This window comes from Plecotus auritus, assembly GCF_963455305.1.
Source record: "Plecotus auritus genome assembly, chromosome: 2".
In the NCBI taxonomy this organism is placed as follows: domain Eukaryota; kingdom Metazoa; phylum Chordata; class Mammalia; order Chiroptera; family Vespertilionidae; genus Plecotus; species Plecotus auritus.
The window spans coordinates 140,653,655-140,671,803 of record NC_137771.1 but is presented as its reverse complement, the minus strand read 5'-3'; the positions used below and the strand labels follow the sequence as shown (position 1 = coordinate 140,671,803).

Genomic DNA, 18,149 nt, shown 5'->3' with positions numbered 1-18,149 from the left:
TGTGGGGTGACCAGGTGAGCAGGGTGGTTAGTGAGGGAAGACCAAACGACTGAATAGCAGGCTGCGTGGGGCAACCAGGCCAGCAGGGGGGTTAGTGAGGGACGACCAAATGACTGAACAGCAGGCTGCATGGGGTGACCAGGCTAGAGGGGGGGCCATGAGGGGCAACCAAGCCAGCGGGGGGGGGGGGGGGGACAGTTGGGGGCGACCAGGCCAGCGGGGGAGGGAAGTTGGGGGCGACCATGCCGGCAGGGGGGCAGTAAGAGGCAACCAGGCTGGCAGGAGGGACAGTTGGGGTGATTAGGCTGGCAGGGGGTAAGTAATGGGTGACTAGGCTGGCTGGGGAGGCAGTTTGGGGTGACCAGGCTGGTGGGGGGGCAGTTGGGGGTGACGTGGCCAGCAGCGGGCAGTAAGGGGTGACCAGGTCGGCAGAGGGGGCAGTTGGGAGTGACCAGGCCAGCAGGGGGAGAAGGAGTAAGGGGTGACCAGGCCGGCAGGGCAGGGGCAGTTAGGGGTGACCAGGCCGGCACGCAGGGCAGTGAGGAGCAATCAGGCCAGCAGCAGGGGGCAGTTAGGGGTAACCAGGCAGGCAGGCAGGTGAGCGACTGGGAGCCAGTGGTCCAGGATTGTGAGAGGAATCTCCGACTGCAGGTTTAGGCCCGATCCCTAGGACAGTCAGACATCCCCGAGGGGTCCCAGATTGGAGAGGGTGCAGGCTGGGCTGAGGGGGCCCCGTGCACGAATTTCATGCATCAGGCCTCTAGTCTATATATATAAAACCCTATTATGCAAATAGACTGAACAACCGGTTGCTATGATGTATGCTGAATACCAGGGGGCACACGTGGAACATGGTGAGCGTCAGCAGCAGGCGGCAGAATGTGGAACATGGTGGGCGCTGGCCATGGCGTGATGGTGGAGGAGGTGAGTGGAGGCACCAGACCAAGGCGGGACGCCGGTTGCTGTCATCTGGGCGAGCCTCCGATAGTTACTGAAAATTCTTTGCTTCCGCGCACTGCGGTTCCGCCTGGCACTCGCACCTGCTGGTAATGCCAGTTACACTTGCACCTGTTGCTGGCGCCGGAGCCACCACTCATATGCACTGCCAGCGCCAGCCCCGTCAGCGGGTGCAAGCGGTGGTGCTGGCCCCAAACACTCCTTAGGACTTCTCCACCTCCCCCTGCTCCTGAGGGGCGATCAGGGCCAGCAGACGCCACTCGCACCCACTGCTGGTGCCAGAGCCGCCGCTCACACCCACTGCTGGCCCTGGCCCCACTTGCACCCACTGCCGGCGCCTGGCGCTGGCCCCGATCACCCCTGAGGGCTTCTCCACCTCCCCCAGCTCCTGAGGGGCAACCAAGGCAGCAGCCACTGCTCACACCCACTGACAGTGCCGACCCCACTCGCACCCACTGCTGGCGCTGGCCTCTATCGCTCCACACCATCAACGTGTGTGAGCAGTACCGGCACCATCAGCGTGTGGGAGTGGCGGCAGCGGGAGTGGGGCTGCCGGAAAACGGTAACAGAGGCTGCGGTGGGAGGGGCCAGGTGGGGGCGCGGAGGATGGGCCAAGACCCACCCCTGTGCCCACCGCAGCCTGGTGGCCCACAGGTGCACGAATTCGTGCACTGCACCCCTAGTCTTTAATATAATTCTAAAAATTACATATCATATAGAAAAAATCAAAAGATGCACACATTTGTGCTGGCTAACTATATTTCTCCCTCCCTTTCATTTAGTGTAGCCTTGTGACTAAATTCTGGCCAAGAAAGTATAAGTAGAAGGTAGATATCCTTAAAAACAGGGGCATGTAGCTTTTTTTACTCTTCCTTCCTATGGGCTAGAACAGTGGTCGGCAAACGGCAGCTCGCGAGCCACATGAGGCTCGCGAGCTGCTGTTTGCCACTGTTGACTAATGAGTTTGCCGATCACTGGGATAGGGGCTTAATCACAAGGAACAACAACAGCCTGTAATTATTGGAATCGAGAGTCTAGGTCAGTGGTCGGCAAACTCATTAGTCAACAGGGTGGGAAACAGCGGCTCACGAGCCGCATGTGGCTCGCGAGCCGCAGTTTGCCGACCACTGGGCTAGAAAACCAATGTAATCCCTATTAGCTGATAAAAGACCTCAAGGAGCCTCTGAATCTTTGCATTTATTCAAATATGAAACATGATAACAGGCTGGTATTATGAAGGTGGATTCTATTCACCACATTAGCCACAGTATAGTGAGAATATAAAATAACGGAGTGCACACTACCTGTACTCAAGGAATATGTAATAACATAAATAGATAAATAAATCGGAATAATTTAGTAATAAATATTTTCTGCTTACCTCCTTGGATTCCCTTTGCCGTTGCTGTTTTACCAGCATTATCAAGTCCCACCATCACAAGAGTCACCTTTCTTAAAAAAACAAAAATTTAAAAATCACTTTGAGTTAATTCAATACTGGAAAAAATAAAAGCAAATACATTAATTCAAGCAACATTTAGGAGGCTCTACTATACAAGACAATGAGTTAGATATTAAGGGTAAAATGATGAATAAATGTAGATTAAAAAGCAAAATTCATAAAGAATACCTTTAAAGTGTCATTTTTTTTCATTCTCTAAGCAAAAAAAAAAAAAGGGGGGGGGGGAGGTAGGTTGGATTATACAATAGAAACCCAAAGGATAGAGAAGAAATAAGGAAAAGAAAGAAAAGAGAAAATGGAGGGAGGGAGATGGAGTCTAACATGAGTTATGTATCATGACTAAAGATTAAATGTTCTGGTTAACTAAGGATTATCAGAAATATGCTTTTTCTTATGAAATTAAATAAGAAAAGAATTACTGTTATTTCTAGGCACTACTTGTGTGCTAAACTCTGTTTTTAGAAATATGTAGCACCTTACCAAGTATAAATTTTCCATATAGTATAATCACATGACTATTAAGTGCTAACATATTTTCAAAGAGCACTACAATTATAAAGCTTAAAATGTATCTGATGATGTAGCTAAACTTCACAGAATCAGAAAATACAGTCTAGTTCAGTTTTACAGCTGAAAAGTCATAAGCCCAGAGTTGGAAGACATAAGACAATGAATAGGTTTAACAAGAACCAAAACTTAATTCACCTAAATCCTAGGAAATTCTTTAACCTGGGACAGGTACAAAGGAACAAACCTATTACACTGGTCCTATGAACATGACAATTCAGTCTACCACTAAAACTCATTTCTGTTCTAGGCTACACTACTGCACAATATGAGATGAGACCATCCATTAACAGCATGGATTTGAGAATACAGAGAGAAAGCCACAGCATAACACAGCTAGCTGCTGGGTTAAAACCACAAGGCACCCTCGCTGGTTTGGCTCAATGGATAGAGTGTTGGCCTGTGGACTGAAGGGTTCTGGGTTCGATTCCGGTCAAGAGCACATGCCCGGGTTCCAGATTTGATCCCTAGTGGGGGGGGGGGTGCAGGAGGCAGCCAATCAATGATTCTCTCTCATCATTGATGTTTCTCTCTCTCTCCCTTCCTCTCTGAAATCAATAAAAATATTTTTTTTTTTTTAAAAAAAGCAGATGGCTACAGGAGGCAACCAGTCAATGTGTCACTCTCACATCGATGTTTCTCTTTCTCTCTCTCTCTCTGTTGCTCCCTTCCAATCTCTCTGAAAATTAATGGAAAAAAACATCCTCAGGTGAGGATTAACAAAAAATAAAATAAGTAAATTATGAGTTATATAGTATGTTGGAAGGTGATTAAGTACTATAGGAAAAAGAACAGAGCAGGACAGATGGGAGCAGTAGTGGGGATAGGAGGTGGGCTGCAGTTTTATGCAGGGTGACCAGGGTGGGTCTGATTGAGAAGGTAAAGCCTGAACAAGGCCTTGAAGGAGGGAGTTAGTCATCTGGGGCAAAAGAGAACAGCTGGACCAAAGGCACTAAAGTGAGGACATACTGGCATGTTCCAGTATCAGCAAGGAAGCCACTGTGGTAAAACTCAGCGAGAGCCCCAGCCCGATGGCTTAGTTGGTTAGAGAGTCGCCCCATGCACTAAAAGGTGGTGGGTTCAATTCTCGATCAGGGCACATACCCATGTTATAGGTTCCATCCCTATCAAGGCCCATATGGAAGGCAACCTATTGATGTTTGTTTCTCTCTCACTCTCTCTCCCTTCCTCTCTCTAAAATCAATAAAAGCATATTCTCCAATGAGGGTTAGAAAAAAAAAAAAGACACTTGAGAAAGGGGCAGGGAAGGGCAGGAGATCAGAAACACATCAAAGGTAAGATCATGTACCACCTTATACACTATGGTGAGGACTTTGGCTTTTGTGAATGAAATTAATTTACTCTGTGTTAATTTCCTTTGTTATCCCGAAGCCTTAGTCTTTTCCAAATGTTTCAACCATCCCTACCCACAATGGGGAATAAATGGAAGGATGTCTATGCTTGAGTCAGTGAAAGAACAAAGCAAGTCACAATTAGCAGCATCCCCATACACCATGCCCAGTCAGCCAGTGCTGGGATCAGAGAGAATGCCAAAGTGATCAACAGCAGATTATGAATTTAAGGAGCTGAGATAGTATGTAGGTACTACTATCCATGTGAAAATTTTACCTGCATTATCAATTTTGAAAAATATCAGTTTACTTCTTGAGAAAACTGTGAGGTATTTAGAGTATAATTTATTACTTTGTTTGAAGAACTCGTAACTACCAAATACTAAGGAATGAGATTTAAATGCAAAATAATTTTCTAAACAAAATATAGTAAATGACTATACTAAAAAAGATAAATAATGTAGCATTTTAAGCAATATTTTAGGAAATTCAAGACATTACATATACAATGAATTAGATTAAAATTATATTAAAGTTAATTAAATTGTTCTTTAATAATTTATAATGCAGTTCAAGATCTACAGTGCTACTAACATCACCATGAGCCAAAACAATTACTTTTGGGAACAAATCACCATTTACTGCTTGTTTGCACCATTTATTCTACAGATATTGATTAAGCACCTATTATACAATAGCAAATAAACATCCACAATCCCCAGCCTTGATAAACCATAGAGCCTAGCAAGAAAATAGGCAACGGAGAGGTAATTATGTGTGATGACTGTTGTCAAGGAAAAGCACAGGCAGCCACAGGAAGAGAGAATAGGCAACTGTGCCTGTTCTGGAAGTCAAGGAAGACCACACTACAAATATGCAGCAACTGGGTCAGCAGTTCCTAGAAACATCATAAAACCTTTCACATCCCTTATGAGACAAAGTAAAATATCTTAAGTTACCTTTTAAGGAAAATGGCCCCTCATTTTCTTAAATGGGTAGTATCTTATGTCCACCTCCCCAACTCCATCCTTGTTAATATTTCAGTCTTTAAAAAATCTTCCAGCCCTGAATGGTGTGGCTCAGTTGGTTGAGTGCCATCCCATGCACCAAAAAGATCAATGCTTCAATTCCTGGTCAGGACACATGCCTGAGTTGCAGGCTGGATCCCCGGGGAGGGGGGGGGGGGGGAGAGGGCGTGCAGGAGGCAGCTGATACATGTTTCTCTCTCACATCAAGGTCTTTCCCTCCCTCCATCCCTCCCTCTTCCTCTCTCTTTAAAAACATTTTTGTAAAAATATTCCAAATTATTACTATTACACATTGTTCTTAAAGCTAGCTACCAAGAATGTTAGCTTTTTCCTTAAATGTTTTCATTGTTTAAAAATGTATCTTGCCCTAACCCGTTTGGCTCAGTGGACAGAGCTTCGGCCTGTGGACTGAAGGGTCCCAGGTTCAATTCCAGTCAAGGGCACATGACCGGATTGCAGGCTCGATCCCCAGTGGGGAGCATGCAAGAGGCAGCCAATCAATGATTCTCTCTCATCACTGATATTTCTCTCTCTCTCCCCCTTTTCCTTCCTCTCTGAAATCAATAAAAAATATTTTAAATGTATCTTTATTGCTGAAGGTATTACAGATGTCCCTCTTCCCCTTCCCCCTCATTGACCCCCTTCACTCTACTCCCCGCCTCCCCCCAGGCCCTCACCACACAATTGTCGATTGTCGGTATCCATGGGCTATGCATATATTCATATAATTTTTTAACAGGATATTAGGTTCAAATAAAAAAAATTCTTCAAACATGAAAATCACTTGGAATATTGTAATCATGATGAGACTAGCACAAAATAACCTTCTCTCTGGATTTCTATTTTTACTTTGACTAACCTTGCAAGTTAGTTAATTTTGAAGATCATTAAGCCATATACTTGAAAACATGGATTTAATTAAATATGTGGGGTAATTAAAGCCTTAATGAACAAATATAACATTAGCAGTACAAATAAAAATCACACTGTGAATTCCGACATTCCTAATAAAACATTAAATTTGTACATTCATAACAGAATGGGCTTACAAGGATAACATTTACCTAACACTCAAAATTCTATTTAACTCTTTATATAATGAAGATGTTACAATTTAATGCATGTTAAAATGTACACGCCACTATAGTTTTTTTTTTAAATATAGTAAATTATCACTGAGTGGAAACAGTTTGGCTGTGGTGCTCTATGACCAACACTAAGAAGAAAGATTGTCTATGCCTGTTAATCTTATGATTATTGATCAAATACGTTAGTCCTTCAATTGAAAAAAATAATATACTGTGTTCTTAGATTTACAGTATCTAGAAAAGTTGTCTAGTAATAAATCAATCATTTAGTCATTTGTTCAGACAGTAATTCACGAAAAAGTACATTAAGCACTAAACATTGTGGACACAAAAACGCCTCCTGAGACATATTCCCTATGCCAGAGTTCTCATCCTGAGAGTGATTAAAATGTAAACAAATATTGATAGATTGTGACATGATAACAGTTTAAAATGCTCATCTCTATACACAAGATGCTAAAGGAAAACAGAGCAAGGGGAATTTATCCAGCCTAGAGACATAAAAAAAAAAGATCAGGAAAGCTTCTTTCACAAGGTGATGCCTCAGCTAAGTTCTTAAACTGGAGGAGTTTGCCAAGCAATGGAAATGTGAAAGCAGAAAAAAGGAGGAAGAGATTCCAGACTGAGAACACTGCCTAAGAAGACACCACATCAAGGAGGTGGGAACTGGCAGGGTGTTGAGTTGCTGAATCCAGGGGTTAAGACCACACTTCAGTACAGCAGCCTTAAACAAAAGGAGAACATGCTCGTTAGACCCATATATAATCACAAGTCAATACAACCATGTATTGAGTCTAAAGGAAACTTGACATCTTCTACTTAAGAAATCAGTATTGCCTGGCTGGTGTGGCTCAGTGGTTGAGCATCGACCTATGAACCAAGAAGTCACAGTTCAATTCCTGGTCAGGGCACATGCCCAGGTTTCGGGCTTGATCCCAGGTGGGGGGCATGCAGGAGGCACCCAATCAATGATTCTCTCTCATCACTGATATTTCTATCTCCCTCTCCCTCTGAAATATATATATAAACCAGTATCATCAAATAGTAAATAATTTGATCTTTCCAGAAGCCGAAAGTGACCACTTTACTCAGTACAGTTATACCTGATCTTTAATTATATAACCAAACTATAAAGGCTGATATGGGAAGAACTCTGGTATTATAAGATATGTATTACATTTGTATAGTAATAAGTAACATAAAAGGGATTTAGGCACTCATATATAGCCATAAACCTAGTGTAAGATCTGTGTTCAAATCACAGATTTGCCATTTCCAAGCCATCTGACCTAGGACACATTATTTAGTTTCTCAGAATTTCATCAGTAAAATGATAACAACAATATCCAATCCAAAATTAAATAAGACAATGCAAGTAAGGTGCACAGTGCTTGTGGCACATAGTAAGTGCTCAACCAACAGCCACTCTTATTACAGTATCAAATTTAAGACAGGGAGTCCACAAGATGAGACCAGAGAGATGGGCAGGGACCAGGTAAGGAGGAGGATTAAGGGGTTCAGTTTTGCACATGTTAACAGTGGCGCTTGTCTGACACTGAAGTCTGAAGCTGGAGGAGAGATCTGGACTGGGTTTATGAGACATATCCATGGTAGTTGAAACTATGAGAACAGATAAAAAGAGCCAGAGAGAGCACAGGAGGAAGAGGAGTCGTAGACAGGGGAGCATGGCATTCTGAGAACCTTTGAAGAAACACTTAAAATTGTGGTCAGAAAGAAATGAGCAGACCAAAGACCAAAGACATGGCAGCACTGGAGCAGTTTCCAGGAGGTAAAAAATTAACACTATAAAATAGTGCAAAGTTTTGCAAAACAAAAGTATGTTTTTAGTAGTTTTCCCAAATTAAGTACCTCAGAAATAAATGCTTTCGGTTTTTCCCAAACCATGCAATAACCAATGCTTTCAATTTATACAGCATGTCTTGACAATTCAAAGCTATTTTATCCTCTCATTTATCTTCATGCTGTCCCTGCAAGTGGAACAGGTACAATTTACCCAAGGTTATGAAAGGAGTTAAAGCAGAATTAGTTAAACAGTGTAAGGGGTGGAAGGAGGAGAAATCATGGAGCTAGCTAAAACTATAAAATGTTTTGCAGAAAAACAGGATAGCAGAAACATAGGATGTTTTTCTTTCAAGTGCAAAATAAAATGTTGTAAAAGGCCAGGAACTAATCAGAGAGCAGCACAGATAGACAAAGAGCGGGCCTTTAGCAGATATAAGGGGAAGAGCAGAATGCTTTGGTAGGAAACCATTTGGGTTCCCTCCCCGAGTGGGGAGTCTGTGTTTGCCTGCAATAAACTCTTGCCTTGCTTGAACTCCGCTGGTCCATGGCTTCATTCCTCAATTCCGTGAGACAGGACCCTGGGAAGAATTCCTGCTCACCAGGTCCAATATCAGTTACAGTGATAATAAGAAGTTACCTGATGTATATCTATGTGTCGTCTGCCTCGTTTCCATCAAGATAGTTTATAATTTTTTCCCCAGATTTAGGCCTATCAGAATCATAACCAAGTTCCTGGACGTAATAGAATGTATACTACCTAGTTATAGGTAAATTAACTAAAGTCATAAATTGCATGCTATTTATAAAAGCTACCCATGATGTTGATGAAAATCAAATCATAGTATTTTTCTGCTTACAGTCCTTAAACAGAATCAAGTCCAAACTCTGTAGACTCTTCTTCTGCCACTCCCCAGCAGGCCTATAAGACCAGGAATTCCCCCAGTCCTTCCTGACCATCTGTGCGACCACAGTAAATAGTTCCTAACTTTGTCGTGGAACTTATCATACAGTCTCCTCTACTAGAATCTCCATCAACTCTGTAGCAACAGGATCAAATATGCGAGGCATCTTTACTGAATGAAAAACATAAATATGTCATTTCCCCATTTGCTGAGTAAAAATTAAGCAAAATTAAAGTATATAACTTTAAGCAGAAAAAGTACATATAGAATTTGTAAAAATCTTTACCTCATGGTAAAAGTTCAGTATTAAAGAATATAATTAAAATCACCTATCTTCTAGCATCAAACTGGCTAAAGTTTTCTGAAAAAGTTTACATGCTCAGGGTTTCGGGGTAATAAGTGTTTATTTCAATTAAAAGTGAAAAAGATTTTTAAAACTGAAATAATTTCCAGTAAAAAAAAAGGAAATTAGGAATTAAGAGAGTAAAGGCCTGTTTTACATTTTTTTTTAATTTTTATATTTTTTAATAAATCTTTATTGTTCAGATTACAGGTGTTCCTCTTTTTTTTTCCCCCATAGCTCCCCTCCACCTGATTCCCCACCCCACCCCATGCCCTTACCCCCCACCACTGTCTTCATCCATAGGTGTAAGATTTTTGTCCAATCTCTTCCCGCACCCCCCACACCCCCTTCCCCCTGAGAATTGTCAGTCCACACCCTTTCTATGTCCCTGATTCTATTATATTCACCAGTCCATTCTGTTCTTCAGATTTTTTATTCACTTGATTTTTAGATTCACTTCTTGGTAGGTATGTATTTGATGTCATTTTGTTGTTCATAATTTTTATCTTTACCTTTTTCTTCTTCTTCCTCTTCTTAAAGAATACCCTTCAGCATTTCATGTAATCCTGGTTTGGTGATGATGAACTCCTTTAGCTTTTTCTTGTCTGTGAAGCTCTTTATCTGACCTTCAACTCTGAATGATAGCTTTGCTGGGTAAAGTAATCTTGGTTGTAGGTTCTTGCTTTTCATCACTTTGAATATTTCTTGCCACTCCCTTCTGGCCTGCATAGTTTCTGCCGAGAAATCAGCTGACAGTCATATGGGTGCTCCCTTTTAGGTAACTAACCATTTTTCTCTTGCTGCTTTCAAGATTCTCTCTTTGTCTTTTGTCCTTGGCATTTTAATTATGATGTGTCTTGGTGTGGTCCTCTTTGGATTCCTCTTGTATTGGGTTCTGTGCGCATCCTGAACTTGTAAGTCTATTTCTTTCACCAGGTAGGGAAAGTTTTCTGTCATTATTTCTTCTAAAAGGTTTTCAATATTTTGCTCTCTCTCTTCTTCTGGCACCCCAAAAATTCGGATGTTGGTACGCTTAAAGTTGTCCCAGAGGCTCCTTACACTATCTTCATGTTTTGAATTCTTTTTTCCTTTTGTTTTTCTGGTTGGGTGTTTTTTGTTTCCTCATATTTCAGATCTTTGGTTTGATTCTTGGGGTACATTGATCTACAGTTGAGTTTCTGTATATTCTTTATTTTATACAGTGTATGCTTAATTTCTGACTGGTCCTTTTCCATTTTTTTGGCATTCTCATTAAGATCCTTAAAGGTCTCACTAAGTTCCTCAGAGGTTTTTAGAAGATTCTTGAGTAAACTTATAAATGTGATTCTGAACTCTATGTCATCCAGTAGTTTGCTTTCCTCCATTTCTTTCATTCATGACATGTTTCTTTTATTTTTTAATTTTTATTTATTTATTTATTTATTTTAAATAAATCTTTATTGTTCAGATTATTACAATTGTTTCTCCTTTTTCCCCCCATAGCTCCCCTCCACCTGGTTCCCACCCCATCCTCTGCCCTTACCTCCCGCACACTGTCCTCATCCATAAGTGAACGATTTTTGTCCAGTCTCTTCCTGCACCCCCCCATACCCTTTCCCCCTGAGAATTATCAGTCCACTCCCTTTCTATGCCCCTAATTCTATTATATTCACCAGTTTATTTTGTTCCTCAGATTTTTAATTCACTTGATTTTTAGGTTCACTTGTTGATAGATATGTATTTGTTGTTCATAATTTTTATCTTTACTTTTTTCTTCTTCCTCTTCTTAAAGAATACCTTTCAGCATTTCATATAATACTGGTTTGGTGGTGATGAACTCCTTTAGCTTTTTCTTATCTGTGAAGCTCTTTATCTGACCTTCCATTCTGAATGATAACTTTGCTGGGTAGAGTAATCTTGGTTGTAGGTTCTTGCTATTCATCACTTTGAATATTTCTTGCCACTCCCGTCTGGCCTGCATAGTTTCTGTTGAGAAATCAGCTGACAATCGTATGGGTGCTCCCTTGTAGGTAATTAACTGTTTTTCTCTTGCTGCTTTTAATATTCTTTGTCTTTTGCCCTTGGCATTTTAATTATGATGTGTCTTGGTGTGGTCCTCTTTGGATTCCTCTTGTTTGGGGTTCTGTGCGCTTCCTGGACTTGTAAGTCTATTTCTTTCACCAGGTAGGGGAAATTTTCAGTCATTATTTCTTCAAATAGGTTTTCAGTATCTTGCTCTCTGTCTTCTTCTGGCACCCCCATAATTCTGATGTTGGTACGCTTGAAGTTGTCCCAGAGGCTTCTTACACTATCTTCAACTTTTTGGATTCTTTTTTCTTTTTGCTTTTCTGGTTGAGTGTTTTTTGCTTCTCTGTTTTTCAAATCTTTGACTTGATTCTTGCGTTCCTCTAGTCTGCTGTTGTGTCTCTGTATAATATTTTTTATTTCAGTCAGTGTATGTTTAATTTCTAGTTGGTCCTTTTTCATATCCTCGAGGGTCTCGCTAAATTTATCAGCCTTTTCTAGGACATTCTTGAAAAGCCTTATAACCGTGGTTTTGAATTCTATATCCAGTCGTTTGTTTTCCTCCATTTCTTTCGTTTGTGATCTGTTTCTTTGTCTCCCCATTTTCACTGCTTCCCTGAGTTGGTAGGGTAGCTTTGTGTGCTAGGTTTCCTATATGGCCCAGTGGGTCAGCCTCCCCAGTTAACCTGAGGTGGACACTCTTGGTGCACCCCTTTGTGGACTGTGTGTACAGCCTTGTTGAGGTTAAGTCTTGATTGTTGTTGGTATCACTGGGAGGAATAGATGTCCAAGCCAGTTGGCTGTGAGGATCAGCTGTGTCTACTCTGGGAGAAGTTCAGTGCTGGAGACAGCCTTGTAAGATTAGACTTGCAAAATTGCAAAAGCCTCTGTGCTCAGCTTGAATGGGACAGAGTCTCAGGGCGGAGCAGACAGTCTTGGCTTCCCGTCAGCCCTGCCCTTGCACATGCGCCTCCGGACCTCTGCCTTCCACGACTCCCCTGAGTTTCCACCTGACAGTCCAGATTCCCCCGTAAGAGCATGAGTCCCCAGGGGCTCGCCCGAAACTGGGGTTCAGTGCCGTCAGAACTAGGGTTCAGTGGAGTCAGGAGCTTCCAATTCCCTTCCGCTAGGGAATGCCTGCGGCAACCTCCGCATTCAGCTTTCTCTGCGAGCACTCATGTACACGCGCGCCTCCAGACCCGCCGTGGCTCCCCCGGGTCTTTGAGTCTCCGTGTGCCTTTCTCTCTACCAGACAGTCCAGACTCCCCCTGTATGAGCCTGGGTCCACGGGGTTTCACCTGGATCTGGGTTTCAGTGCAGTCGGAACTGGGGTTCAGTGCAGTCGGGGGCTTCCTTCCCCCTCCTGCCAGAGAAAGTCAGCCAAGCACTCAGTCGCCCTTCCTCTCTGCACGCATCTCCGTACCTCAGCCCTCCTTTGCCGCTCCTCTGACTCTCCGTGAGCTTTCCTCTTTCCTTCTAGTTGTAGAATTTCCACTCAGCCAGCCTTCCTATGGTTCTGGATGATGTCCGTTCTGTCTTTTAGTTGTAGTTTTGAAATTGTTGTGCGAGGCAGCAGTTTAGGTGCTTACCTATGCCGCCATCTTGGTTTCTCCATTCGTGACATGTTTCTTTGTCTCTGCATTTTGGCTGCTTCCCTGTGTTGATGGAGTGGCTTTGTGTGTTAGGTGACCTATAGGGGCCAGTAGCTCAGCCTCTCCAATCACCAGAGGTGGACGCTCTTGGTACACCCCTTTGTGGGCTGAGTGCAAAGTCTTGGTGTAGTTAAGCCTTGATTGCTGTTGGTACACTGGGAGGAATTGACCTCCAGGCCAATTGGCTGTGAGGACCCGCTGTGTCTATAATGGAATAACTGCTGCGCTGGAGACACGCTTATGGTGCAGGACTTGTTTCAGTGGGGCTTTGGTGTTCACCGAGTCTGCCTCTTGAATGTGTTACTTATGGATGTGAGGAGTTGAAATCTGGTGTCTCACACTGACCACTAGGTACACTGGCTTCTGGATCTTCAATGGAGTGCAGGTAAGCTACTGTCTTGAGACCACCGCCACCCAGCAGGAGTTACAGCGAGAACTACAGTTTTCTCTTCTTTCCTTGGGGTTTGGAGGTTTTGGAGCTGTCTGACCCGGGCTGCAAGTTTGCTAGGTTAAGCTGCGATAGGGCAGGCCATTCATATGCTAAAGCCACTACTTGGAGCTTGGGTGGGTTCGTAGATTGTGCAGGGCGAGGTCTCAGGGCGTGACTAGGCTAGGACATGGCAAACAGCTATGGCTGCCAGTAAGCCGGCTCTGCGTCTCTGACCGCATCCCCGTGTCCTGCGCCCCAACGCAGTAAACAATTATTCCTGCGCGCAGCTCTGCAAGCAAGCCACCCTCACTTTCCGAACCGATGGCAGACAGTCCAGCTTCTCCCCGTAGGAGTTTGTGTCCCCCGCGTCTCCCCAGAAACTGGATTTCAGAGTAATCGGGGGCTTGTCTCCCTTTGGGTTGAAAAAAGCAATGCCAGCCACCAGCCTGGATCGCGCGCCTCCGTACCTCAGTTTTTCAGCGCTGTGCACGTCTCAATGCTCTTTTCTCTTTCCTTCTAGTTGTAGAACTTCCACTCAGCCAGCTTTCCCGTGGTTCTGGGTGATAGACGTTTTGTCTTTTAGTTGTAGTTTTGAAATTGTGCGAGGCAGCAGTTTAGGTGTTTACCTACGACGCCATCTTGGATCCTCCTCCTGTTTTACATATTTTATCTCATGATCTCTTTTTATATAAAAATGTACAACATAGCCCTAACCGGTTTGGCTCAGTGGATAGAGCGTCGGCCTGCGGACTGAAAGGTCCCAGGTTCGATTCCGGTCAAGGGCATGTACCTTGGTTGCGGGCACATCCCCAGTAGGGGGTGTGCAGAAGGCAGCTGATCGATGTTTCTCTCTCATCGATGTTTCTAACTCTCTATCCCTCTCCCTTCCTCTCTGTAAAAACTCAATAAAATATATTAAAAAAAAAAATGTACAACATAGCATACCAGGAATATAAGCAACATAATATTGGAGTTTTAACTCAGACTCAGAAAACACTTGAATTTGAATCTTTTCTGAATGACATTACTACAATCATTTGAACATCTACAACTCTAAACTGCATCTGCTAATTAAGGAAGACAATACTTCAAAGGAGGTCATTACATAAAAGCTATTTCTAAAAAATACTATACAAGTCAAAATATTCCATTAAAAAACAAAATTTGAGACGTCCAAACTGGTATGTATTACCTAAAATATTTAAAACTATATGGAGCAGGTTCTAAATTTACAAGTAACAAACACATACATGAAAAGGGATTTGGAAACAGTTTTGTAACCAAACAGTTAAGAGAATGAAAAAAAAACTATCACAAAGAAAATGATACAATGAACAAAATCATGATGTGATTTTATTGTACAAGTGAATGACAGTTGGACATTTTTGGAGAGGGTGCTGGCTGGCTGAGGGGGACCCCCCCCCCCCCCGCACGAATTTCATGCACCGGGCCTCTAGCCCTATATAATAAAGAGCTAATGTGCTAATTAGACCAAACAGCAGAACGACCATCCAGACAACCTTCCAAATAAAGCCGGGGCTGCGAGGGCTGAGGCAGCCGGGGCTGCGTCCCTTGCATGAATTTCGTGCATCGGGCCTCTAGTCTATACTAATAAAAGAGTAATATGAAATTAGACCAGATGTCCTTCTTGCCAAAGCCATGGTGGCGGGGGCTGAGGCAGACACAGTTAGGGGCGATCAGACAGGCAGGCAGGTGAGCAGTTAGAAGCCAGCGGTCCCAGATTTTGAGAGGGATGTCAGATTGGAGAGGCTGCAGGCCGGGCTGAGGGATCCCCCTCCTTGCACGAATTTTGTGCACCGGGCCTCTAGTATTACATAAAATTCTTGTTCCAAACATTCTTTCACTTAAATTACTGTGAATTTTCTTCTTCTCTTAAGTGGGCCATTCCTGAAATCACACTCATAGTAAGCTTAGGGAGCACAAGTTTCTTCAAGACCCAGGTAAAATTAAATCGCTCCCAAAATCCTGCTACCAATTCCTGATAAAAATCTTGAAGATCATCTTTCAACTGTTAAATATTTTATCATACTTTATATACATGACTAGAGGCCTGGTGCACGAAATTCATGCACTGGGGTGGGGGAGTCCCTCAGCCCAGCCTGCACCCTTTCCAATCTGGGACCCCTAGGGCAATGTCTGACTGGGATCGGGCCTAAACTGGCAGTCAGACATTCCTCTCCCAATCCGGGACTGCTGGCTCCTAACCACTCACCTGCCTGGCTGCCTGATTGCCCCTAACCACTCTGACTGCCAGCCTGATAGCCTCCTAACCGCTCCCCTGCCAGCCTGATACTTAACTGCTCCCCTGCCAGCCCGATCACCCCCAACTGCGCTCCCCTGAAGGCCTGGTCACCCCCAACTGTCCTCCCTTGCCTGCCTGATCACCCCCCAACTGCCCTCCTTAGCAGGCCTGGTCGCCCCCAACAGCCCTCCCCTGCCGGCCATCTTGTGACAATGTGGGGGTGGCCATTTGTGATGACGTGGGGGCAGCCATCTTGTGACAACGTGGGGGCGGCCATCTTGTGATGATGTGGGGCGGCCATCTTGTGATGACATGGGGGTGGCCATCTTGTGATGCGAGGCTGTGAGGGTCAATTTGCATATTACCTCTTTATTATATAGGATTTCTTGCATCAACTAGATGCTACTTGGTATAAAAACAGGAGTTCAAAGTAGGTAGGTGATAATATTTAATGATGAAGACCTGCTTAAAAATATTTACTGGTCCAGATATTTACTGAGCAGCATGGCCTAACAGACCTTGTGTTGAGCCCAAGATGAAGACTGCTCCCGATATACAAAATAAATTTAAATACAGATCTATATATTAAAAGTTAAAACATAAGTGTACTAGAATAAAGTATAAGTGAATATAATCTTGGAGTAGTAATGAACATCCTAATATTACAATGAAAGTATGATATATTTGAATAAAATATTTTTAAGTTTTATGATTCAAAAAAAACATGAAAAAATTTAAAACTATAATAGAAGAAAAAATATATTCAACATATACTACAGAGAAACAGTTCCTACGATAAACAAAATCTTTTTTTAGAAAATTCAATAAGAAGATGAATGCAGCTACCCCAAGAAAAACATCTAAGAGAAACACTGGGAAATTCCCCAGACAATACAAATGTCCAAGAAAAAATTTTTAATTTTACCAGTAATCATGAAAATAAAAACTTCCCGGCCGGCATGGCTCAGTGTTTGAACATTGACCTATGAATCTGGAGGTCACGTTTTGATTCTGGGTCAGGGCACATGCCCAGGTTGTGGGCTCAATCCCCAGTAGGGAACCTGCAGGAGGTAGCCGATTGATGATTCTCTTTCATCACTGATATTTCTATCTCTCTCTCCCTCTCCATTCCTCTCTGAAATCAATAAAAACATATATTAAAAAATGAAAACTAAAACTAGTGTTTCTCTTTAACAAAACAACTCACACTTTTTAAGGGAAAAAAAGGCACTCTCAAACACTGCTAGTAGGAGTAGAAATTAGTTTTTAAAAAAAAAAGCTTTTCTGAAGAGCAATTTGACAATATATATCATATGCCTTAAACTTTTTCATATTATTTGATCTGGAATTTTCAAAGATATTTATATAAAAATGCTCCCCAAAGCATTGTTTGTAAATACTGAAGTATTTTAAACATTCTAAATATATAATAATAATGATTAAACACACTTTAATGAATGCATGCAACATACTACTCTACTATTTAAAAAGATGCTAAAAAAATGTAAGGATGCAAAAACATGTGAATTATACATTAAAGCAAAAATAAAAAAATAAAAAGCTGTGAAACAGCACTATTACTTCATTGTTGTTTTAAAATTTACATGTATGTAAGAAATTCTGCACTGAAATATTAAAAATGGTTATCTCTAGAGGCATGAGCTTATGGATAACTTAAATATACCGCTTTTAGCTTAACTGAGCCTTCAATGTTCTCCAATAAACATGCATTACCTTTAAATAGCAATGAACATAAATTATTTTTCAATGTTTGAAAAATAACAATAGCTCCTGCCTACAAGATATCTTTGAGAACTAGTGAAAAGATTAAACATTTCACTACAATAAATGATTAAATATAGACACAAATACAAGGTGCTAGGCAAATACAATGAAAGTCTGAAGAATATAGCTGGAATTCAAAGACAGTTTCCTGAAGAAAAGAATATCCCAGCTGAGATTTGAAACATAAGGATCAGCCAAAGAAGAAAAGGCATTTGGAGGAAAAGGGGAACTAGAGAACTTAAGTATCCCAAATTTGGCATGACTAGAGGAGAAAGAATGGCTTATGAAGAGTCTACTTAGCCAGGTCAGAACAAATCATAAGTAACTTGTAAGTAATAAGATTAGATGTTATTTGTAAGGCAATTAGGAAAGATTGAAGACTTAAAATCTATTGAATACTACAAAAGAGCACTGACACCAGTGTGGAGGATTAATCAAAAGGGAATAGTGGAAAGTCTGTCAAAGAAATCTGAGAGAGCCCAGCAGGTATAGCTCAGTGGTTGAGCATCAACC

General features: G+C 42.3%; 1 protein-coding gene across 2 annotated transcripts in view; it reads right to left on the bottom strand.

Annotated features, from left to right (window-relative positions):
* Window positions 1–18,149, bottom strand: part of ARL13B (ARF like GTPase 13B) — a 94,769-nt gene that overhangs the window by 64,845 nt on the left and 11,775 nt on the right. For both annotated transcript variants that reach the window (XR_013959989.1, XM_080657298.1), the window contains exon 2: window positions 2,339–2,409. Coding sequence is in view for 1 of the 2 variants with exons in the window: in XM_080657298.1 (XP_080513424.1) it covers window positions 2,339–2,409 (71 nt within the window). In the remaining variant the exon portion in view is untranslated. The remainder of the gene's footprint in view (window positions 1–2,338; window positions 2,410–18,149) is intronic.